Source organism: Dendrobates tinctorius, unplaced genomic scaffold (genome assembly GCF_039654945.1).
Source record: "Dendrobates tinctorius isolate UK_male_01 unplaced genomic scaffold, ASM3965494v1 ptg000004l, whole genome shotgun sequence".
Lineage (NCBI taxonomy): Eukaryota > Metazoa > Chordata > Amphibia > Anura > Dendrobatidae > Dendrobates > Dendrobates tinctorius.
The window spans coordinates 39,842,686-39,862,500 of record NW_027361672.1 but is presented as its reverse complement, the minus strand read 5'-3'; the positions used below and the strand labels follow the sequence as shown (position 1 = coordinate 39,862,500).

General features: G+C 41.4%; 1 protein-coding gene across 3 annotated transcripts in view; it reads left to right on the top strand.

Annotated features, from left to right (window-relative positions):
• Nucleotides 1-5,372: 5,372 nt before the first annotated feature.
• The window catches only part of DSP (desmoplakin), a 57,292-nt gene continuing 42,849 nt past the window's right edge, over nucleotides 5,373-19,815 (top strand). For 2 of the 3 annotated variants that reach the window (XM_073567191.1, XM_073567182.1), the window contains exon 1: nucleotides 5,374-5,840. In XM_073567191.1, the coding sequence (XP_073423292.1) occupies nucleotides 5,638-5,840 (203 nt within the window). In that variant the 5' untranslated portion in view covers nucleotides 5,374-5,637. Of the gene's footprint in view, nucleotides 5,841-19,815 lie in introns of all 3 variants that reach the window. The other variant, XM_073567175.1, reaches the window with a different exon arrangement.

The following is a 19,815-nucleotide window of genomic DNA, read 5'->3' as shown; positions in this document are numbered from 1 at the left end:
CGTCAAATGGCGCTGCTTCCCTTCCGAGCTCTGCCATGCCCCCAAATAGTGGTTTACCCCCACATGTGGGGTATCAGCGTACTCAGGACAAATTGCACAATAACTTTTAGGGTCCTGTTACCCTTGGAAAAATAAGAATTGAGGGTGAAAAGATCATTTTTGTGGAAAAAATATGATTTTTTAATTGTATGGCTTTATGTTATAAACTTCTGTGAAGCCCATGGGGGTTCAAAGTTCTCACCACACATCTAGATAAGTTCCTTAGGGTGTCTAGTTTCCAAAATGGTGTCATTTGTGGGGGGTTTCCACTGTTTTGGTACATCAGGGGTTTTCCAAACGCGACATGGTGTCCGATCTCAATTCCAGCCAAAAACGTCAAATGGCGCTGCTTCCCTTCCGAGCTCTGCCATGCGCCCAAATAGTGGTTTACCCCCACATGTGGGGTATCAGCGTACTCAGGACAAATTGCACAATAACTTTTAGGGTCCTGTTACCCTTGGAAAAATAAGAATTGAGGGTGAAAAGATCATTTTTGTTTAAAAAATATGATTTTTTAATTGTATGGCTTTATGTTATAAACTTCTGTGAAGCCCATGGGGGTTCAAAGTTCTCACCACACATCTAGATAAGTTCCTTAGGGGGTCTAGTTTCCAAAATGGTGTCATTTGTGGGGGGTTTCCACTGTTTTGGTACATCAGGGGTTTTCCAAACGCGACATGGTGTCCGATCTCAATTCCAGCCAAAAACGTCAAATGGCGCTGCTTCCCTTCCGAGCTCTGCCATGCGCCCAAATAGTGGTTTACCCCCACATGTGGGGTATCAGCGTACTCAGGACAAATTGCACAATAACTTTTAGGGTCCTGTTACCCTTGGGAAAATAAAAATTGGGGTGAAAAGATCATTTTTGTGGAAAAAATATGATTTTTTAATTGTACCGCTGTACGTTATAAACTTCTGTAAAGCCCTTGTGGGTTCAAAGTTCTCACCACATATCTAGATAAGTTCCTTGGGGGGTCTAGTTTCCAAAATGGGGTCACTTGTAGGGGGTTTCCACTGTTTAGGTACATCAGGGACTCTCCAAACGTGACATGGCGTCCAATCTGAATTCCAGCCAATTTTGCATTGAAAAAGTCAAACGGCGCTCCTTCCATTCTGAGCTCTGCCATGCGCCGAAACAGTCGTTCCCCCCCACATATCAGGTATCTGCGTACTCAGGACAAATTGCACAATAACTTTTGCAGTTCAATTTCTCCTGTTACCCTTGGTAAAATAAAAAAAATTGAACCTGAAGTATTTTTTTTATGAAAAAAAGTTAGATGTTCATTTTTTTTTAAATATTCAAAAAAATTCCTGTGACGCACCTAAAGGGTTAATAAACTTCTTGAATGTGGTTTTGAGCACCTTAAGGGGTGCAGTTTTTAGAATGGTGTCACTTTTGTGTATTTTCTATCATATAGACCCCTCAAAGTGGCTTCAAATGTGATGTGGTCCTAAAAATAAAATGGTGTTGTAAAAATGAGAAATCGCTGGTCAACTTTTAACCCTTATAACTTCCTAACAAAAAAAAATTTTGGTTCCAAAATTGTGCTGATGTAAAGTAAACATGTGGGAAATGTTAGTTATCAAGTTTTTTGTGTGCCTTATCTCTGTGATTTAAGGGCATAAAAATTCAAAGTTGGAAAATTGCAAAATTTTCAAAATTTTCGCCAAATTTCCGTTTTTCTCACAAATAAACGCAAGTTATTTGAATGAAATTTTACCACTAACATGAAGTACAATATGTCACGAGAAAACAATGTCAGAATCACCGGGATCCATGGAAGCGTTCGAGAGTTATGACCTCATAAAGGTACAGTGGTCAGAATTGTAAAAATTGGCCCGGTCATGAACGTGCAAACCACCCTTGGGGGTGAAGGGGTTAACTGATCAAAATGACGGATTAAAAGAATCAAAGATTGATGAGAGGCAGTTAGAGTAAATTCACATTGGGAAAGAATCTCTGAGACAGAAACTTCATTGGGTTTCATCTATTGGCATATCTTTGTTTTGGTGGCAATCACTTCCATTGTTGCTCTTGCTATTTAGAATTGGACAGTTGCAGACATTTTCGTAACAAATCTGCCATTTGTAAGTATATCCTATGAAGGTACAGTGGGGAAAAAAAGTATTTAGTCAGTCAGCAATAGTGCAAGTTCCACCACTTAAAAAGATGAGAGGCGTCTGTAATTTACATCATAGGTAGACCTCAACTATGGGAGACAAACTGAGAAAAAAAAATCCAGAAAATCACATTGTCTGATTTTTTTTCATTTTATTTGCATATTATGGTGGAAAATAAGTATTTGGTCAGAAACAAGCAATCAAGATTTATGGCTCTCACAGACCTGTAACTTCTTCTTTAAGAGTCTCCTCTTTCCTCCACTCATTACCTGTAGTAATGGCACCTGTTTAAACTTGTTATCAGTATAAAAAGACACCTGTGCACACCCTCAAACAGTCTGACTCCAAACTCCACTATGGTGAAGACCAAAGAGCTGTCAAAGGACACCAGAAACAAAATTGTAGCCCTGCACCAGGCTGGGAAGACTGAATCTGCAATAGCCAACCAGCTTGGAGTGAAGAAATCAACTGTGGGAGCAATAATTAGAAAATGGAAGACATACAAGACCACTGATAATCTCCCTCGATCTGGTGCTCCACGCAAAATCCCACCCCGTGGGGTCATAATGATCACAAGAACGGTGAGCAAAAATCCCAGAACCACGCGGGGGGACCTAGTGAATGAACTGCAGAGAGCTGGGACCAATGTAACAAGGCCTACCATAAGTAACACACTACGCCACCATGGACTCAGATCCTGCAGTGCCAGACGTGTCCCACTGCTTAAGCCTGTACATGTCCGGGCCCGTCTGAAGTTTGCTAGAGAGCATTTGGATGATCCAGAGGAGTTTTGGGAGAATGTCCTATGGTCTGATGAAACCAAACTGGAACTGTTTGGTAGAAACACAACTTGTCGTGTTTGGAGGAAAAAGAATACTGAGTTGCATCCATCAAACACCATACCTACTGTAAAGCATGGTGGTGGAAACATCATGCTTTGGGGCTGTTTCTCTGCAAAGGGGCCAGGATGACTGATCCGGGTACATGTAAGAATGAATGGGGCCATGTATCGTGAGATTTTGAGTGCAAACCTCCTTCCATCAGCAAGGGCATTGATGAAACGTGGCTGGGTCTTTCAACATGACAATGATCCAAAGCACACCGCCAGGGCAACGAAGGAGTGGCTTCGTAAGAAGCATTTCAAGGTCCTGGAGTGGCCTAGCCAGTCTCCAGATCTCAACCCTATAGAAAACCTTTGGAGGGAGTTGAAAGTCTGTGTTGCCAAGCGAAAAGCCAAAAACATCACTGCTCTAGAGGAGATCTGCATGGAGGAATGGGCCAACATACCAACAACAGTGTGTGGCAACCTTGTGAAGACTTACAGAAAACGTTTGACCTCTGTCATTGCCAACAAAGGATATATCACAAAGTATTGAGATGAAATTTTGTTTCTGACCAAATACTTATTTTCCACCATAATATACAAATAAAATGAAAAAAAAAACAGACAATGTGATTTTCTGGATTTTTTTTTCTCAGTTTGTCTCCCATAGTTGAGGTCTACCTATGATGTAAATTACAGACGCCTCTCATCTTTTTAAGTGGTGGAACTTGCACTATTGCTGACTGACTAAATACTTTTTTTCCCCACTGTATATTGTCTCCTTTGCACCTGGCTGGGCTGCATGCTTTGGAAAGAGCATGGATTGACTGGCATTTCACTGAATATGTCTGCTTTTGTTGCCCCTGCCGTTGCTTAGGGGTGCATTGTGCTGTCTTATGCACGACTCAATGGAATTAATCGCATTTTATTATTAATTACAATAAATATTAAAAAAAGACTCTGGGTAAGGAATTATTTTTGTCTGTCGCTGTGCGAATGAATGTAGGTGAATAAGGAACAAAGGGTAACAGTTTTTACGCAGCAAATAACTGACATGGGATTTTATGAACGACTGGTCGGGTCAGAACCATAAATTGTTAAGATACCAGCTAAAATGCAGAAAAGTGAAGGCAGGTATTTAGAGTCTGACAATGCGGAAGCGGTCTGATATTTGCTGAGTGGCAGTAAGGAGGGAGAAACACTGGAGGACTTTTGTCTCGGACACAGGCAATGCTCAATACAAGGTAGGACAAGACAATCCAGTCCGCTGCTCACCATGTACAACGTTTTACACTGTGGTGGGCTGAAGAAGTGAATTGGATTCCCAGCTGGGGATGCACCAGTGACCTGTTCTGCTTGTCTTTTTTTTTGCTGACCACAGCTTAGCACATTGACTCCTTTCCAGTGCTGTATTTATTCTCCAGTGATCACTTCCCTTCCTTACAAATAGCCATTATGTTCAGCGCAGGGAGGGGCGCAGCTCTGAGCGCTGAATGGAATTTGCATGGTTCAATGCAAGCTCACATCTCTGAGTCTACAGAGGGACAATGGCAGGGACCTCTGAAATTACCTTGCTAAATTTGATGCTTAGCTTGCAAATAATAATTACTGAACAGACCTCCAACGCAACTCCCGCCACCTGCCTCTTACGTAGATGTGCAGCGATGGCTTATTTGATATGACAGGTACAAATGAATAAATTAAATATTAATTCATGTGACTGTAAGCCTGCAAGGGCAGGGTCCTCTCTCGCCTCTGTATCAGTCTGTGATTGTTAGTTTGTTTACTGTAAGTGATATCTGTAATTTGTATGTAACCCCTTCTCATGTACAGCACCATGGAATCAATGGCACTATATAAATAAATATTAATAATAATAATAATAATAATTGCTATGCCATACTAGATTGTGGTGGCATCATAACTACAGTACAAAAAGTTTTTTGTTTTTTTTTACTTCATTGCCTATTGCATAAAAAGTTTCATCCCCAACTATGTATAACACCTGTTCGTGGCTGCGTTCTTGCAGCGTATTCATTTAGGATGAAGCCGGGGTAGGTAAAAAAGTTTAATTTCATTCTCAAGTTCAAAAATATTCGACGTGAGGTCCTAATGTATGGAAGTCATCTGAAAAAGTATGTAATTGTGTTTTGCTGACATAGACATGATGGGGAGAGCTTGCCGTGCTCAGGTGAAGAGCTGTCATATTTATGAGGTGGTGCAGGGCTGGGGCAGCACATATTTAGGGTGTTGCCAGCAATCACAATACTTTTGAAAAAAAACATGGACACACACACAGAGAAACAAAGGTGTGCCTCTGGCGTTTCCACAGGAGAGGGCTGGGAAAGACCTGCCACCTCCTACTCCTCCCCCATCTCTTGGTTCACATTCTCCCTGATTCCAGAGGCACAGAGCTGTAGAGCAAACAGGAGGAAGCTCTGTGCCTGTCCTGCTTGATTCCTGATTCCCACTACCTACAATACATTTTTGGGCCTTGCTATTGACTATCATTTACTTGCACATCTGGAAATTGTGGCCCACTTCTGGGCTAGCTTTACCTGTCTTCACGTACGCTTCCTTTACTACACCTACACACATAGATCACTTTTCCTTTTCAAGGCGGATGCTTTTTCAGCTATCGATAGAACTACAAAATGAGTATTAACGGAGGGTCCCATCCCCGGATCAATACCCTAGGCAGGCTCACTAGAGCAGAATCTGGCCCGGATCTATCCGGCAGGTATGAGATGAACAACCACCACAAAATGGTGGTAGGAGGAGGCGGAGGAGGAATTATGCCGCAGAAAACGTACTACGTCCAGCAGTCCTACAGCGAACAAACCGGAGAAGGCTACGGGTGAGAAAAATATAAATATTCTATGGTGTACTATAATTTTAAAAGTGCAAATTGGAGTTTCCGACTGTTTTGAAATTATCTGGCAGCTGAAAAACCTCCTCAGAGATGTAATTATCTACAAGGTTGTGTGTTCTATAGAATTGCCACTCCGGATGTCACATTAGATAATTTGGTAAAAATTTTGCATGTGTTCCAAAGCGAATAGTAGAATTGTTGCATTTTTTACTATTGTGCTGAAAGATAATTTATCTAATACCAATAAGTCTGGTTTCCAAAGCTTTTTATGTTATTATTTTTTAATCCAATGTTAGTAATTGATGAGTAAAATTAACGTTAACGTAAAAAACCAGATGAGCCTGATATTAAGTTATTTGTAAAAATATTTTTGAACATATTTTTCTGCATAGCGGTCAATGGAAAGGTCATCCGGATGTATCAAATTCTTAGCGGGGTGAGTGGCTTATGACAGACCTGAAACAGTTGCTGTCAGCCGCACCAAGTGTGGCATCTAGGAAATCATACATACACTTGTGTTTCCATCCAGAATAGGAGGAAGTCACCGCCATACCCGTGAACCTTACCTGCTATGAATTATTTACTATGCTCCAAGCTTTACAACCCCTGTTGATTACGTAAATGATCTGTGACTGAAGTATGATGGTGGCTTACTTGCTGTTATGTTGTGGCCTGAAACTGTTTTGCAATGACAATATTGTCCACAGATTGCCAGGGCGGTCTACCCAGCCCCCATACCCAAGGTGGTGGAAACAGGTCTGGCTCTGGGATGAGATCACTAAGGCAAAGTTGTTGAGTAGACTGAGGAATTTTTTTTGTTTTTGCTTTAGGCTTTCTCTCAGGAAAGATAATGTGAAACTGAAGAGGTTTAGCAGGTTACTTTATATCTTCAATTTTCTCACAACAACCCCAACCCCCACAATCTGCACACAATGATTTACTGCCACAACATCAGCTCTGTTTTACAGGGTTAGATAAGTCAGCTCACACATTGTAAATTCATTCATTGTTTTCCATTTCATTTTTTGATTGAAGAGTTTCTCTGGGTGTACTTATAAAAACGAACTGTAGTATGTTCACAAGGTCTATCATGAAGGGCTGGCGCTGCAGCAGCGCATTGGTCCCATCATTTTTGGTGCATATCACACAGAGCTCAAATCGTCATCTGTGATTTATTGATTTCACTTTATTATTTTAGTGTAGTGACATTTGCTGATTTTTTTTTTTGTGCCACATTCTTCAAAATGGCGCATAGGGGTCATGAATTTGGCATAAATAAATTATTTTTATTTTTGTCTGTAGCAAGTTTTTCGGACTTCTCGGCACCAAAAGATGCAAAAAATGCATCCAATTAAAAGCTCCACAGGAAATTTTACTCCAGGCAAAGACTGGAATGAAATGCAACCAAATACTGAAACATTTGTAAAAGTCGCTGTTCATGAATTTGTTTAAAGCAGCAGGAAAAACAAAAGTTGTTTAGGAAAAATAAATTTAAGACAAATGAAAATGGATAGAGAATACAGTGTACAAGTGCAAAGTGGAGAAGCAGCAATGATGAATTGGGCTCTTGGTGTACATGTAGCGAATCCTATGGGTAAGAAGAACCTATAGAACCATCGCTCTGATCTGCTCTTGTGGGTTCCTCCATCATGGATTTATTCAAACCTTTTTCCGGTAACTATTTTTTATAGACAAAAAAGTCCTTTTATGAAGGTGATTCAACTACGGTAATAGTTTTCATACACGGGCTGAAATAAAGCCCACCATTACTGCCGTCTAGCAGTTTTTCTCAGTTGATATCACAGTACCAACCAATCTCGTTGATTTGAGCTGCTCTGGTTGCTATGGATTGTCTGCCTGGTAACTGATGTTGTTAGAGAGCTCATTAGTGATGAGTGAACATGTTCGGATAAGGGTGAGAGAGCACTCTCGGGTGCTAACGGAGTGTCTTCGAAGTGCTCGAAAAATATGTTTGCGTCCCGCAGCTGCATGTCTCGCGGCTGTTCGACAGCTGCAACACATACATGGATTATCTAACAGGCAATCGCTAACAAGCAATCCATGCATGTGTTGAGACTGTCGAACAGCCGCAAGACATGCAGCTGTGGTAACTCGAACATATTTTTTGAGCACGCCAAGGACACTCGGTTAGCACCCGAGCATGCGTGGATAACAACTTATCCCAGTACGTTTGCTCATCACTACAGCTCATCCTTAGCAACCTTATTGTTTTGTATCACTTATGTTCTCTATTTTTGTGGGTAGAGAAGGAGGGCTCTTTCCAGCATAGATTTAGACTCCTTCCTGATGTTTTAAAGCACATTTTTCTAAAAAAAACAAAAAACAACAACAACTTTTATTCAGGTCAGTTATTTGCTTAAAATCAGCTAGAGAGGCTGGTTCTAAAATAAAAATATCATGGTTTCTGCAATAGCATTCCCAATGTCCTATGTTTTTTCTCTCTGTGCTGGCTGTCATCCCGGCAATTAGATAAATAATGGACACAACTTTCTTAGGTGCTAGAGTGCCCCATATAAAATAAAGCAACCTGCATACTCGCCGCCCAGACCTATGCTACTCCAGCGCTGTACCTAACCAACATTAATTCAACATTGGCGGCAGCTCTCATGTGACACAACAAAGTCACGTGGACTCCAGAACTCACAACGCCTACATTGTTGGAGCAACGCCCATGTAGGAGGGCACACTAGCATCTAAAGGATTGTCCAGTAGTGGACAACCTCTTTTTAAAGTGTATTTAGATGAGCTGATCTTGACCCATCAATGAACTCTGATCAACTTCACACAAGTCGATTAACGCTTGTTTACACGTGTCGTTAAAAACTGATGGGAACAATGATTAGCACTGACTATTCTGTCCACAGAGCATCATATTGTTGGCAATACATTCCCGCTTTACATTGGGCGATTTAATGATGATTAAACGATCTGACTACCCAATGAAGGAACATTGTGCTTGTTTACTGGGTGATCATTACCATGTTTACTCTAACCATCTAAATGCACCTTAAATTTGCCTATAATTTGGTGCCTTTTGGCTAAAAAAATCCTTTTTACAGAAATCTAGTTGAATCGTAAAATTTTATCCAGCCTTGGCTATATGTATCCTGCAATAATTTATTTTTGCTGACATACAGCATATCCACAGAGGCATTATTAATTATAGTGTTTAGTGGTTCAATATTTTAGCCTTAAAGAGGACTCGGCAGTGAGCAGTTGTACCTCATTTAATTCCTGCTGCGCTCCTAGGTATTCCTTTTTATTAAATCCACCATACATTGTTATAGATATGGGGCTTTTTAGTTACTGCTACTTTTATGGTCTTTACCAAGCTGGCGAGATCGCTGTGGCGTCACAAAATCAGCGATCTCGCTAGCTGCACCAGAAACGCGTTAAATTGTTTTTATGCGTTTTTTTTTAAATTATGGATTAAATAAATTTGTTTGAATTTTATCTGGAGAGAGTGCTGTCTACAAGTCTCTTTCTCACCTTATCCATTACTGTGTTCACCAGCAGGATCAGCACCCTCCAGCTTCATCTCTGCCACCTCTCAGATTTTGGATTTCAGCATTGAGACTCCCTACCTTAATCTCCATACCTTGGTCACAATGTAGAGCACCCTAAAGACACGCCCCAGAGGATCCTGTGAGAAGGGCCGGTTTTAGGCAAAGTGGGGCCCTAGACAAAAGTTTAAAATGGGGCCCCAAATGCTAACATATTGCGCTATCACACAGAAACATTTCGGTTGTATTTACGTGTGCTGAGTTCAGGCTGGTAAACGAGTGTGATCGACAATATTGAAGTTGTTCAACACTTGTTTCCCGACCTCTTTCCACCCGTTGAGGAATAATGATGGGACAGAACAATCACTAATAGATCAATCTGTCCCCATACAGTATCATGTTATCAGCAGCATAGCTGCAGTTTTCACGGGGCGTTGTGCTGCAGAGAACAATGATTTTTGTTCTGGCATAAACAATCCAATCTCTCGATGAATATGCAGCATTTTGCTTGTTTAGTATAATACACCCCATAGTCCTCCATGTAGTATAATGTGCACCACAGTCCTCCATATTGTATAATGCACACCCCATAATCCTCCATATAATGTAATGTGCCCCATAGTCCTCCATGTAGTATAATAAACTCACTATAGTCCTTATAGTAAAATACACTCCTCAGTGTCCTCCATATAGTATAATACACTCCTCATATAATAAACTCCTCATAGTCCTCCTTATAGTATTATATACTCCCCATAGTCCTCCATATAGTATAATACACTCCTCATAGTCCTCCATATAGTATTATATACTCCCCATAGTCCTTCATATAGTATAACACACTCCTCATATTCCTCCATATATTAAGATACTCAGTCCTCCTTATAGTATAATACACTCCTCATAGTGCTTCATATAGTATAATGCACCCCCATAGTCCTCCATGTAGTACAATTAATTTCCCATAGTATAATGCACCCCATAGTTCTTCATATACTATAATGTATTTCCCATAGTCCTCGATACAGTATAATGCAGCCACCTCACAGAATATAATGTAGCCCCCTCAGAGTATAATGCAGCCCTGCCATACAATATAATGCAGCCCTCCATAGAATATAATGCAGCCCCCTTATATAATATAATGTAGTCCCTCCATAGAATATAATGCAGCCCCCCTAATATAGTATAATGCAGCCCCACATAGAATATAATGCAGCCCCCCATAGACTACAATGCAGCCCCCTTATATAGTATTATGTAGCCCCTTCATAGAGTATAATAAAGTCACCCCTTACATTATATTGTAGCCCCCAATAGAATATAATGCAGCCCCCTCATAGAATACAATGTAGCCCCCTCATAAAATATCATGCAACCCCCCATAAAAAATAATGTAACCCCCATAGAATATAATACAGCACACTTCCACATAAGAAACAATGTAGCCCCCTCATAGAGTATGATGCAACCCCCCTCAGAATATAATACAGCCCCCCGTAGAATATAATGTAGCACCCCATAGAATATAATGTAGCTCCCCCCCGAGAATATAATTCAGTCCCACAGTCCAGTACTCACTGATATATTTAAAAAAACAAAACACAATCCTCACCTCTCCTCCTCGTTCCCCGCACTGCTCCTGGCTCGGCTTTGGTCTCAGCAGCTGCACTGCCCGGCAAACAGTGGGTGCGCAATGAAGTGACCTCATCGCGCACCCGCAGTGTCAGAGGCAGATGGGAATGATGGGAGAGGGAGCATTATCTGATGCTCTCTCCCCCATCATTGCTTTCAACTGTATCGACTATTTAGGTACTGTCACACTGAGCGATATTGCTAGCAATATCGCTATAACTTGTGACATTATAGCGATATTGCTAGCGACATCGCTGTGTCTGATACTTACCTACAACCTGCTCCCCCGCTGGTTATCGCTGATCGCGCGAGAACGTCCTGGACCGCTTCTCGTCGTCAGCTTCCTGCTGGGCTTCCTGTGGAGAGACGAGCGACGAGTGTGGAGCCGGGCGGGAGGACGCAGGATCGCCTAGTGTGACAGGTAAGTAGCAGTAGTAGTAGTGGCAGCTCACTAGCGACCACTTAGCGATGTACCAGCAATCCTGACCGCGTCATATTGCTGGTCGGGATCACTGGTACATCGCTAAGTGTGACAGTACCTTTAGCGGCATTGCACTGGCTGGGGCCCCTGGGGAGCGGGGGCCCTAGGCAGCTGCCTAGTGTGCCTGATGCTAACGCCAACCCTGCCTGTGAGCCACGCCCCCATTCTAAATAATATAAACATTAGCATTGAATAAATAGGCTCATATCTCTAGAACCAGTTGGCAGAATTTAAATAAACCTAGACTAGAATACACAAGGGAGTAATGGATGTGGACAAATGACAATCCCTACAGCCACAGTCCCTGATACCTGCTGTTTCCTCATTGTTGTAGACTGACTGCAATAATATCTGTGAGAACATGCATTTTTAACACTGTACAGCTACCTTTAATAGTTGGAGACTGTAATGCTTATAATGCCTAATCCAATTACTAATAGCATCAGTAATACATGTATATTATGATCTTATATTGTAATGCTGTATTAGTGCAAAGTGTCGCCAGCAGATAACACGATCACATGTACTATTACTATGTAAAGAAAAATTGCAGCTGTAAACCAAAGAAAACTTGGAATTTTTCAACTTGCTTGGGGGTAGGGTGAGGTAAGATGCCTACTATGTAGCTATGCTTTACAATGCGGGTGTGTTCCATTTCTCTCCTAAACATTTCTACCAAGGATCATTTGAAAGTAACCAGGGAGCCTGCTGTCCAATAAATTGTGCTGATGTTGGCCATCCTGTGTGTTTTGTACTCTAGGGGTTAACTCTTGCTGCTTATGTGACCTCACATTCCAGGATGACTCCCTACCCACTCCTGATAAAGGGCCTGTCTAAGGACAAAACTGAGCAAAGTAAATCTTACAGCTCTGCTATTGTCTCCATTTCACATGGCTTCTTTGCAGCAACTTCTTTTGTGTCTTCCGGTTATAAACTATTATTTGCTTATTTAATTCTGTAGTTATGAGCCTGGGAATGTGGATGAATTGACCTTTGCACAATAAATATATCTAAAGATGTAAATGCTAATGATTGTTTCACCATTGGATATGATCTCCACTGACTATTTTTTATGTGCAGATGACTCATCCCTGGTACAAGTCCAGGTACATGGCAATAAAATGCTACTATTGAGGGGCTAAAGATTCTAACAGCAAAACAGTTTTGGCCCTCATACACAATAGATAAGTCAACTGAACCCACCGATTTTGGCAGGATTGTCCAACCATCTTATGTATGTGGGAGCCTCCCCATTGTGCCCTGACAGATTGTCATGTGACCTAAGGATCGGGTGGTTGAAATTCAATCACTTAACCCTTTTCTTTAGTGGGGACATAAGGCGCCAGTAGATGAGTCTGGCAGTGGTTCTTTCATAGAGAACACAAAAGTGCTCGGCTGGGCCAAACTTTACTGTGTCGGGCAGTCGGGAGAGGTAGCTGTCAGTCAAACGATCAGCCAACAAGTATCTAATTTGGATGGGCAGCTTTAGTCTATGTCCCCATGTTGGCATAAAAATCTGATGTACATTTCCACACCAGAATTGGCACTCAGATTTTTTCGGTGGATGTGCATTACCAGATAAGCAGTAGACCCACAGATGAAGTAGCCTCAATTTGATTCAGTAGGGCTCAGATTTCCATGCAAAATGTGGAAACCTAATTGACATGCACGGGATGTGGCTTGCCAATGGATTTACTGAGCATTTCAGTGTGATGAGAAAGACTTCAGTACCAACCATTGAGTCATGCTGACCTTTTTCAATCCAGTTTAGTTTTCACCTAATTTATGTAAATACAAGAATTAATCGATCCCTACATTTTTTCTCTTAAAAAACTTGTCTCCTTGTTGTTCAGTGTCAGTAATTCCGAATATTAAAGGTATAAGACATGATTAAATAATAATAATGATTCATGAAAGCTGTTAGGCCAGGAAGCTCGCTTAAAAGATTTTGAAAAGTTGCCAAACTTTTGTGCAATGTGGAATAGAGCAAAAATGTTACGATTTTTTTTTTTTTGCGTTTCCACATCAGTTTGAAACAGCTCAGCCAAAATCGGCACAGCTAGGGATGAGCTGGGGGTGGGAAAATGCCAGTCTTAATGAATTGGTCCCATAGTATTCCATTCTGGTTGTTTTTTATTCCAGTCAGTAGACCCTTGAGCTCTGAGCACTGTAGGTGACCATTGGTGAACTTGAAGCATCTCATTGCATATAGGCACTTGATGTGTGAGCTAGGATCTAGAGATGTTGTTAGATACTGCTCTTTTTATTATAAAAGCTGCTTATAGCACTATGTGTTCATGTATTCAGCTCTCACACAAGAAACAAAACATGACTTGGCTGTAACCTTATCAAGATATCAAGCCAATGTCAACAGGCACACTGTAAACTTTGTAGGAAAGCTTTGAATTACTCCCATTTCCTGTAAAGCTTCTATTCCAGACAATAAAAGAATAGAAAAATAATAATGGGCTACTTTCATGTTGTATTGAACTAAAAGTCAAGGCATAAGTCATAGGCCCCCTACCAGGTGCAGCACACAGTAGTAACTGCTACCTTGGCACACCCTATAGCTACTCCCTATCTACTGATCATCAAATCAAAGCAAATTCTACAGTGTGATATCCTATATAAAAGTGCAATTAGAAAAAGTCAAATAAGCTGTAGTTTTTGTGAATGAGTGCTACATATTTTCTATAAGCCACCTTTTTATGCAATAATCCAGGGCTAGGCAAGTAAGGATGCCCATACACAATTCCTTCTCTATTTATGACCCATATGATCTTTACCAAATCTAGTCCCTCCTAAGATGATGTTATTATAAAGCACAATGTGCTGTTGGCATACCCAGGGGTCAGTGATAATGCTTCCTAGACTGGAGTCCATCTGTCATCCCCATAAATGGTACTTATATAATGGGATATTAGGTCTCATTTCCACCTAGACAGACATATGTCAAACCATACTTTAAAGTGTCTGCTCATACTAGAAGAATTCATGTTCTACCAAGCCCAAACTAGACAACTAAAGGCAAATTGTTTATTAGCTTTGGGCAACAACATCAGAGGGGCTTCTTCTTATTTGGTTTATAGTATTTTTCACATTAAACAAAGAGTTTTTTTTTATTCTATTCCAATGCATGTAGTATTAATAAAGGAGATATACACTCATTTTTCAACATGGAGCTACTGTATTTGATCTTTAAAGATTGATGGGTGGATGGTCAACTGCGTTTCAAGTTTCAGCTCTACTTTACCATTGATTATAGATATTTTAAGAACATTTAATCTCTTCTATGGAACTGTAAATAGTCTTCATCTTCTCCTCATACAAAGCAATGTTTGAGGCTACACAGCATGGACTTTGAGCTTACACAATTCCGATTTGCAAATATTAGTGTACAACCCCAGATGCATGCGTTAAAGGAGAACTCCGAGTTAAACACGAATTGCCATTGTACCTGGATATTCAATAACATAGACCTGATGAGACAATTGGTTTGCAATAGAAATTTATACTGCCAGGTCTGCATGATTTCTGGAGGTTGCACATTTGATAATGGGTGCAACTTATGTTTTGTTTTTTTTTTACTCAATGGATTGTTTGATAATTTTTTTTAGGATATAATTTTGGAAGTTGCCTGAAATGGGGGTAATAGTTTGTGATGGGAAGTTTTGTAGGACTCCATTCTCTTAAATTGCACTGTCTCCTTTACATAAGTCCATACCTGATCCCACTGATTTAAAACCCATCTGTACTAGTAAATGATTAGTTGAACAAACATTCAGAAGAACATTCATTGCATTGTGCAAATAGGCCAAGGGACGGACCAACAAATGAGCAAAATATACCAGCAAGTCTAAGCTCCCCTACAGTTTTATACATTCAATATGAATGCTAAATATACGGTACAAGGAAATGGAGTGCCAATCGACATGCTATATCATTGATTAGTGCTCGTTATGTGCAGATTGTTTACCCAAGTAAATAAGCCCATAAGGCCCTTACTTATACATTGGGTGTCAACTGATATTTCAGCTGACGGCTTTCTCTCTCAACTTCCCCATACATAAGAATACTAGTATAGAGCCACTGTCTGTCCTCTGGCAGCGGCTTATCTCCTGCAAAACAGAAGGATCAGTCACTATGTAAGGTCAAGCAGGAATGCGGGATGCAGTGATGAGCAGGAGGCAGACCAAGAGTTAACTGGTGTTTAATTCAGGGAATACTCCACACAGGGAGAGAATAAGGGAGGTATGGGGGGGTTAAGGTTCAAGACTAGAATAAGTGTTCAAATAACGGGTAAACTTATCAGTCTGGTGTTTCTAGAGGATGGAGGCTTGGAGATCCGGCAGTGGCGTTGTAGGAGACACGTGAAGTCTCTGGCCTGGCCTTGGAGGAATGTGAGGCACTGTCTCCTGACAGCCACGATGTATCCTGTCTCTCCTAGGCGTAGCTTTGCGGTACTGGGGCAAAGTGTCCGTGGAGGAGGCGTCTGTGGCGCCGGTGTAGAAGGATGGAGGTCAGCGATGGGGACCGGGAATATCCTGGCAGTCTCTGCATGTTTACCCTGGTCAGGCCTACAGCGCACACTATGGATAGTCAACGGTTTGGTATGGGACATCTCCCCAGTATCGGAGGTGAGAGGGCCCACAGTCACGCGCTGCTCACAGTCGGGCTGCGCGTGTGTTGTCCGTCGGAAATGAGGCCTGGTCTCCTGGTGTCGCTTTGCGGAGAGTGAGTCAACCTTCTCCTGCTGCGCACGCTGTTTTCCAGCCAAATACCCTGTTTTCGAGTGCTCCGTCCCTTTTATCTCTGACCCGCCCCCTGTAATCAAGTGCAAAGGTCTGTCCAGGTCAGAAAGTGCTCCCCCCGGCAACAATGGTGACAGCCCCAATAGTTCCGGCCCTGATACGAGAGAGTTACTACTAACCCGGTCCATCTCCCTACAACTAGATATCCAAAAGGCTTCATTCTTCTCTCCTCCTGACATTAGTTGTAAAGGGACAGTCAAAAGCTTCCTGTGCAGATTATTTGGGGATTCAACTAAGTATAATGTGTATGGGGGCCTCTAGGCATTACTGCTCCCACAGTGTCATGATGAGAGAAGGAGAGGTTATTGTTGTCTATAACATTTACAGACCAGCATGAAATAATAGAGCATATAATAAAACAGTTCATGTGGGCACTCTAAGGGGTCCGTCACACACAGCGAGATCGCTGATTTTGTGATGTACTGGGCCATTTTTTGATTGTTGGTCTCCCGCTGGCCAGCACGCTGCGTGTGGCAGCGGGAGACCAACGATCAGTGAGCTTCCAGCGCTGTAAGCAGACGCTGGGAGCTGGTATCCAAGGTAAATATCAGGTAACTAAGCGCACGCGGCGCTTAGTTACCCGCTGTGTACCTTGGATACCGGCATGCTCGCGCTGGGAGCTGGTATCAAGGTAAACAGCGGGTAACTAAGTGCCGCGTGCTTACTTACCCGATATTTACCTTGGATACCAGCTCTCAGTGCGAGCACGCTGGTATCCAAGGTACACAGCAGGTAACTAAGCGACGAGCGTGCTTAGTTAACAGATATTTACCTTGGATACCAGCGTCCTCGCTGGTCCTGATCGCTGGTCGTATCATTGTCAGGATCGCTGGTGCATCGTTTGGTGTGACGGGACCTTAACTGTTAGGCTCTGATGGAATGCTTGCTAACTTGGTGATAGCAGTTATTTATATGTAGATTGCTTATTCTGGCCATTGTATGCAATCTATATAGATGTCCAGTCAGGGGAGTATGTGTAAATAAAGGACCTCCCCATGGGAGTAGTCCATAAAGAAAGTAAATAAATGCATTTTTATGGCAAGTTTATTAGTAGTGATTTTAAAGGGTGATTAATGTTGCCCAAACCAGTATGAGTCGTATCCTTGCTACACAATTGTAGCCAGGTATGCTATTCTCTGAAACACTCTGGCATTTCAGAGAAAAAATTTTTTGAAGACCTAGGAAGAGCGTAGATGAGCCTGGCTCCACCCCTGGCTGGCTCTTCACAGTGCCGATGTAGGTGTTTGACACGCCAGGCTGTTTTACAAAGTTATCTTCATATGTAAAAGAACTCTTAAGTCTAAAATTACTGAACTCTAAGAGGAATCCATCAAGCAAGTGAGAACGCCCTACACCCTGATTGTTTGTATAGTGAAAGCATATATACTATGAGAATGAAGCCTTTATCTTGATGTAGTCATATGTAACTGGAGCGTAGCAATATACAGTAGAATAGCTACATTTCTACAGTATGGTGCCTATGGTTGATAGGCCACATACTATACAAAACTGTAGTAGTAAAATGTCTTGTTGCTGCTAGAAAACATCTTGATTACTTTTTCAAAAGGAAAACTGGTTGTCTTTTGTATAGAGCTCAATATTGGTGTTAGAGGCTACTCTGGTTGGTCAGTCTGAACCTGTAATGAGTGTGTGATTTAATATTTGTACATTAAATAGAATCTCCCACAAATGTTCATGCTTATGTACAATTAAGATTAAAGGAAAACTAAACACGGAAAATGCCACCCCTTTTCTCTTCTGCCTTCCTCTTTCTATTGATCTGGGTTTTTTTTTTCATTATGTCACTAACTGAGAGAAACATAAAGAAATCTCATGTGTCTTCTTCCATACACCTCCTTCTCGAAATCCTGTACCTGGCTGTAAGACATCTAACTGCAGCAGAAGCCTCTCCCCTCTACTGTCCTCAAAACAAGCTCCATACCGACTGTACTATTAGTGTTGTTTAGGAAAGAAAAAAGAAGTTCCAGCGCCAGGAATGGAAAATTAAAAATCCATTTTATTGTGCCATTGCATATTAAAATTCCAGCAGGTACAGCATATCTGTCGGATGACTACAGAACAACGCGTTTTGAGAACATGATTAAGACCTGAGGCGTCGAAACGCGTTGTTCTGTAGTCATCCGACAGATATGCTGTACCTGCTGGAATTTTAATATGCAATGGCACAATAAAATGGATTTTTAATTTTCCATTCCTGGCGCTAGAACTTCTTTTTTCTTTCCTATTATTGATTGACTGCCTAGTCAAATCCGTGCGCAGGATCTGGATCGTACCAGCAAGGCAGTGCGGTGAGCTGGATTAATTTCTCTTTTTTTACTAGTGTTGTTTTGTGTCTTGGCCAAGTACCCATTGGCAAGCCAAACTTTCATTGTGTTGTAATATCAGAAAACTTTCTTGTAAAAGGAACAGCACAGATATGATAAAGAACACACTAGGGGACTATGATTACTCCAGCTCCCTGATATTCAGCTTCACTCCTACTCTAGGTGTATAGACTATATGACTGGGTAGGTAGTGCAGTACATCGGCTGAACCATCATACACAACTCTTCATAATTGCGATCTATGGTCACGCCTTTGTTGCATTACTCATACAAACGTGTAAAGCTCATAAAGTGTTTATGACTTATATAAAGGGGTTTGCTGAGGAGTGACCAGGATTAAATGGCTTACTATTATTATGTAGTATAGCATTTATTGGCCAAAGAAAACCCAGAGCACTTATGTCATTTGTCATGTATATGCAATATAAAGAGTGACCTATGTCCGGAGGATGGGCTTAGTTCCTCCCAGTGGATCAGGTGACCCATTTTGACAGCAGAAGAGTCTGGCATTCGCACTGGAGTTGTTTATCAGTCTTGCCTGAAGACAGTCAGATCAGGTAAATTGAAATCTAATTGCCAAACCTTCAAAAGCTGCACAATTCAAAAGGCCAAAAAAGACAGCCGATTCGCTTCACGTTTTCCAATTGGCAGTTATTTGATAGCCTGTTTAGACAAGCAGACTGTGCTTCTGATTCACAGAAAGATTGCTAGTAGATTGTTCTGTGTGCATAAGCTGTAATTGTTTTCAGTAGCACAGGTCGCGTTTACACAGGATGTGCTGCCAAAAATGAATATTTTTAAACAAGCTTAAAAATGATTTCACCCGACGAACAAACTTTTTGTATTGTGGAACATACTGTATAAGCTATATCTTCAAAGTTTAAGAAATATTGGTTGTTTAGCATGTCCAAGGTATATGTGGTGTTCACATAATGGCCACCTTCTAATTTTTCTTTGAAGGTGGAATAAGTGCCAGCGTGAACAGAGCCTAAAGTCCCCCATACACCTTAGTCTGCTGTCAGCTAAACAATGATTTGGCAGGTTGTTTGGCCGGTAACTATCTTGTCCGTATCCTGCACATGTGTGCTCGCTCAGCCGCGTGCTAATATGTTCTCTATGAAAGAGACACTGCCGGACATTTCTGGCAGTGGCTAAGAGTGCAAA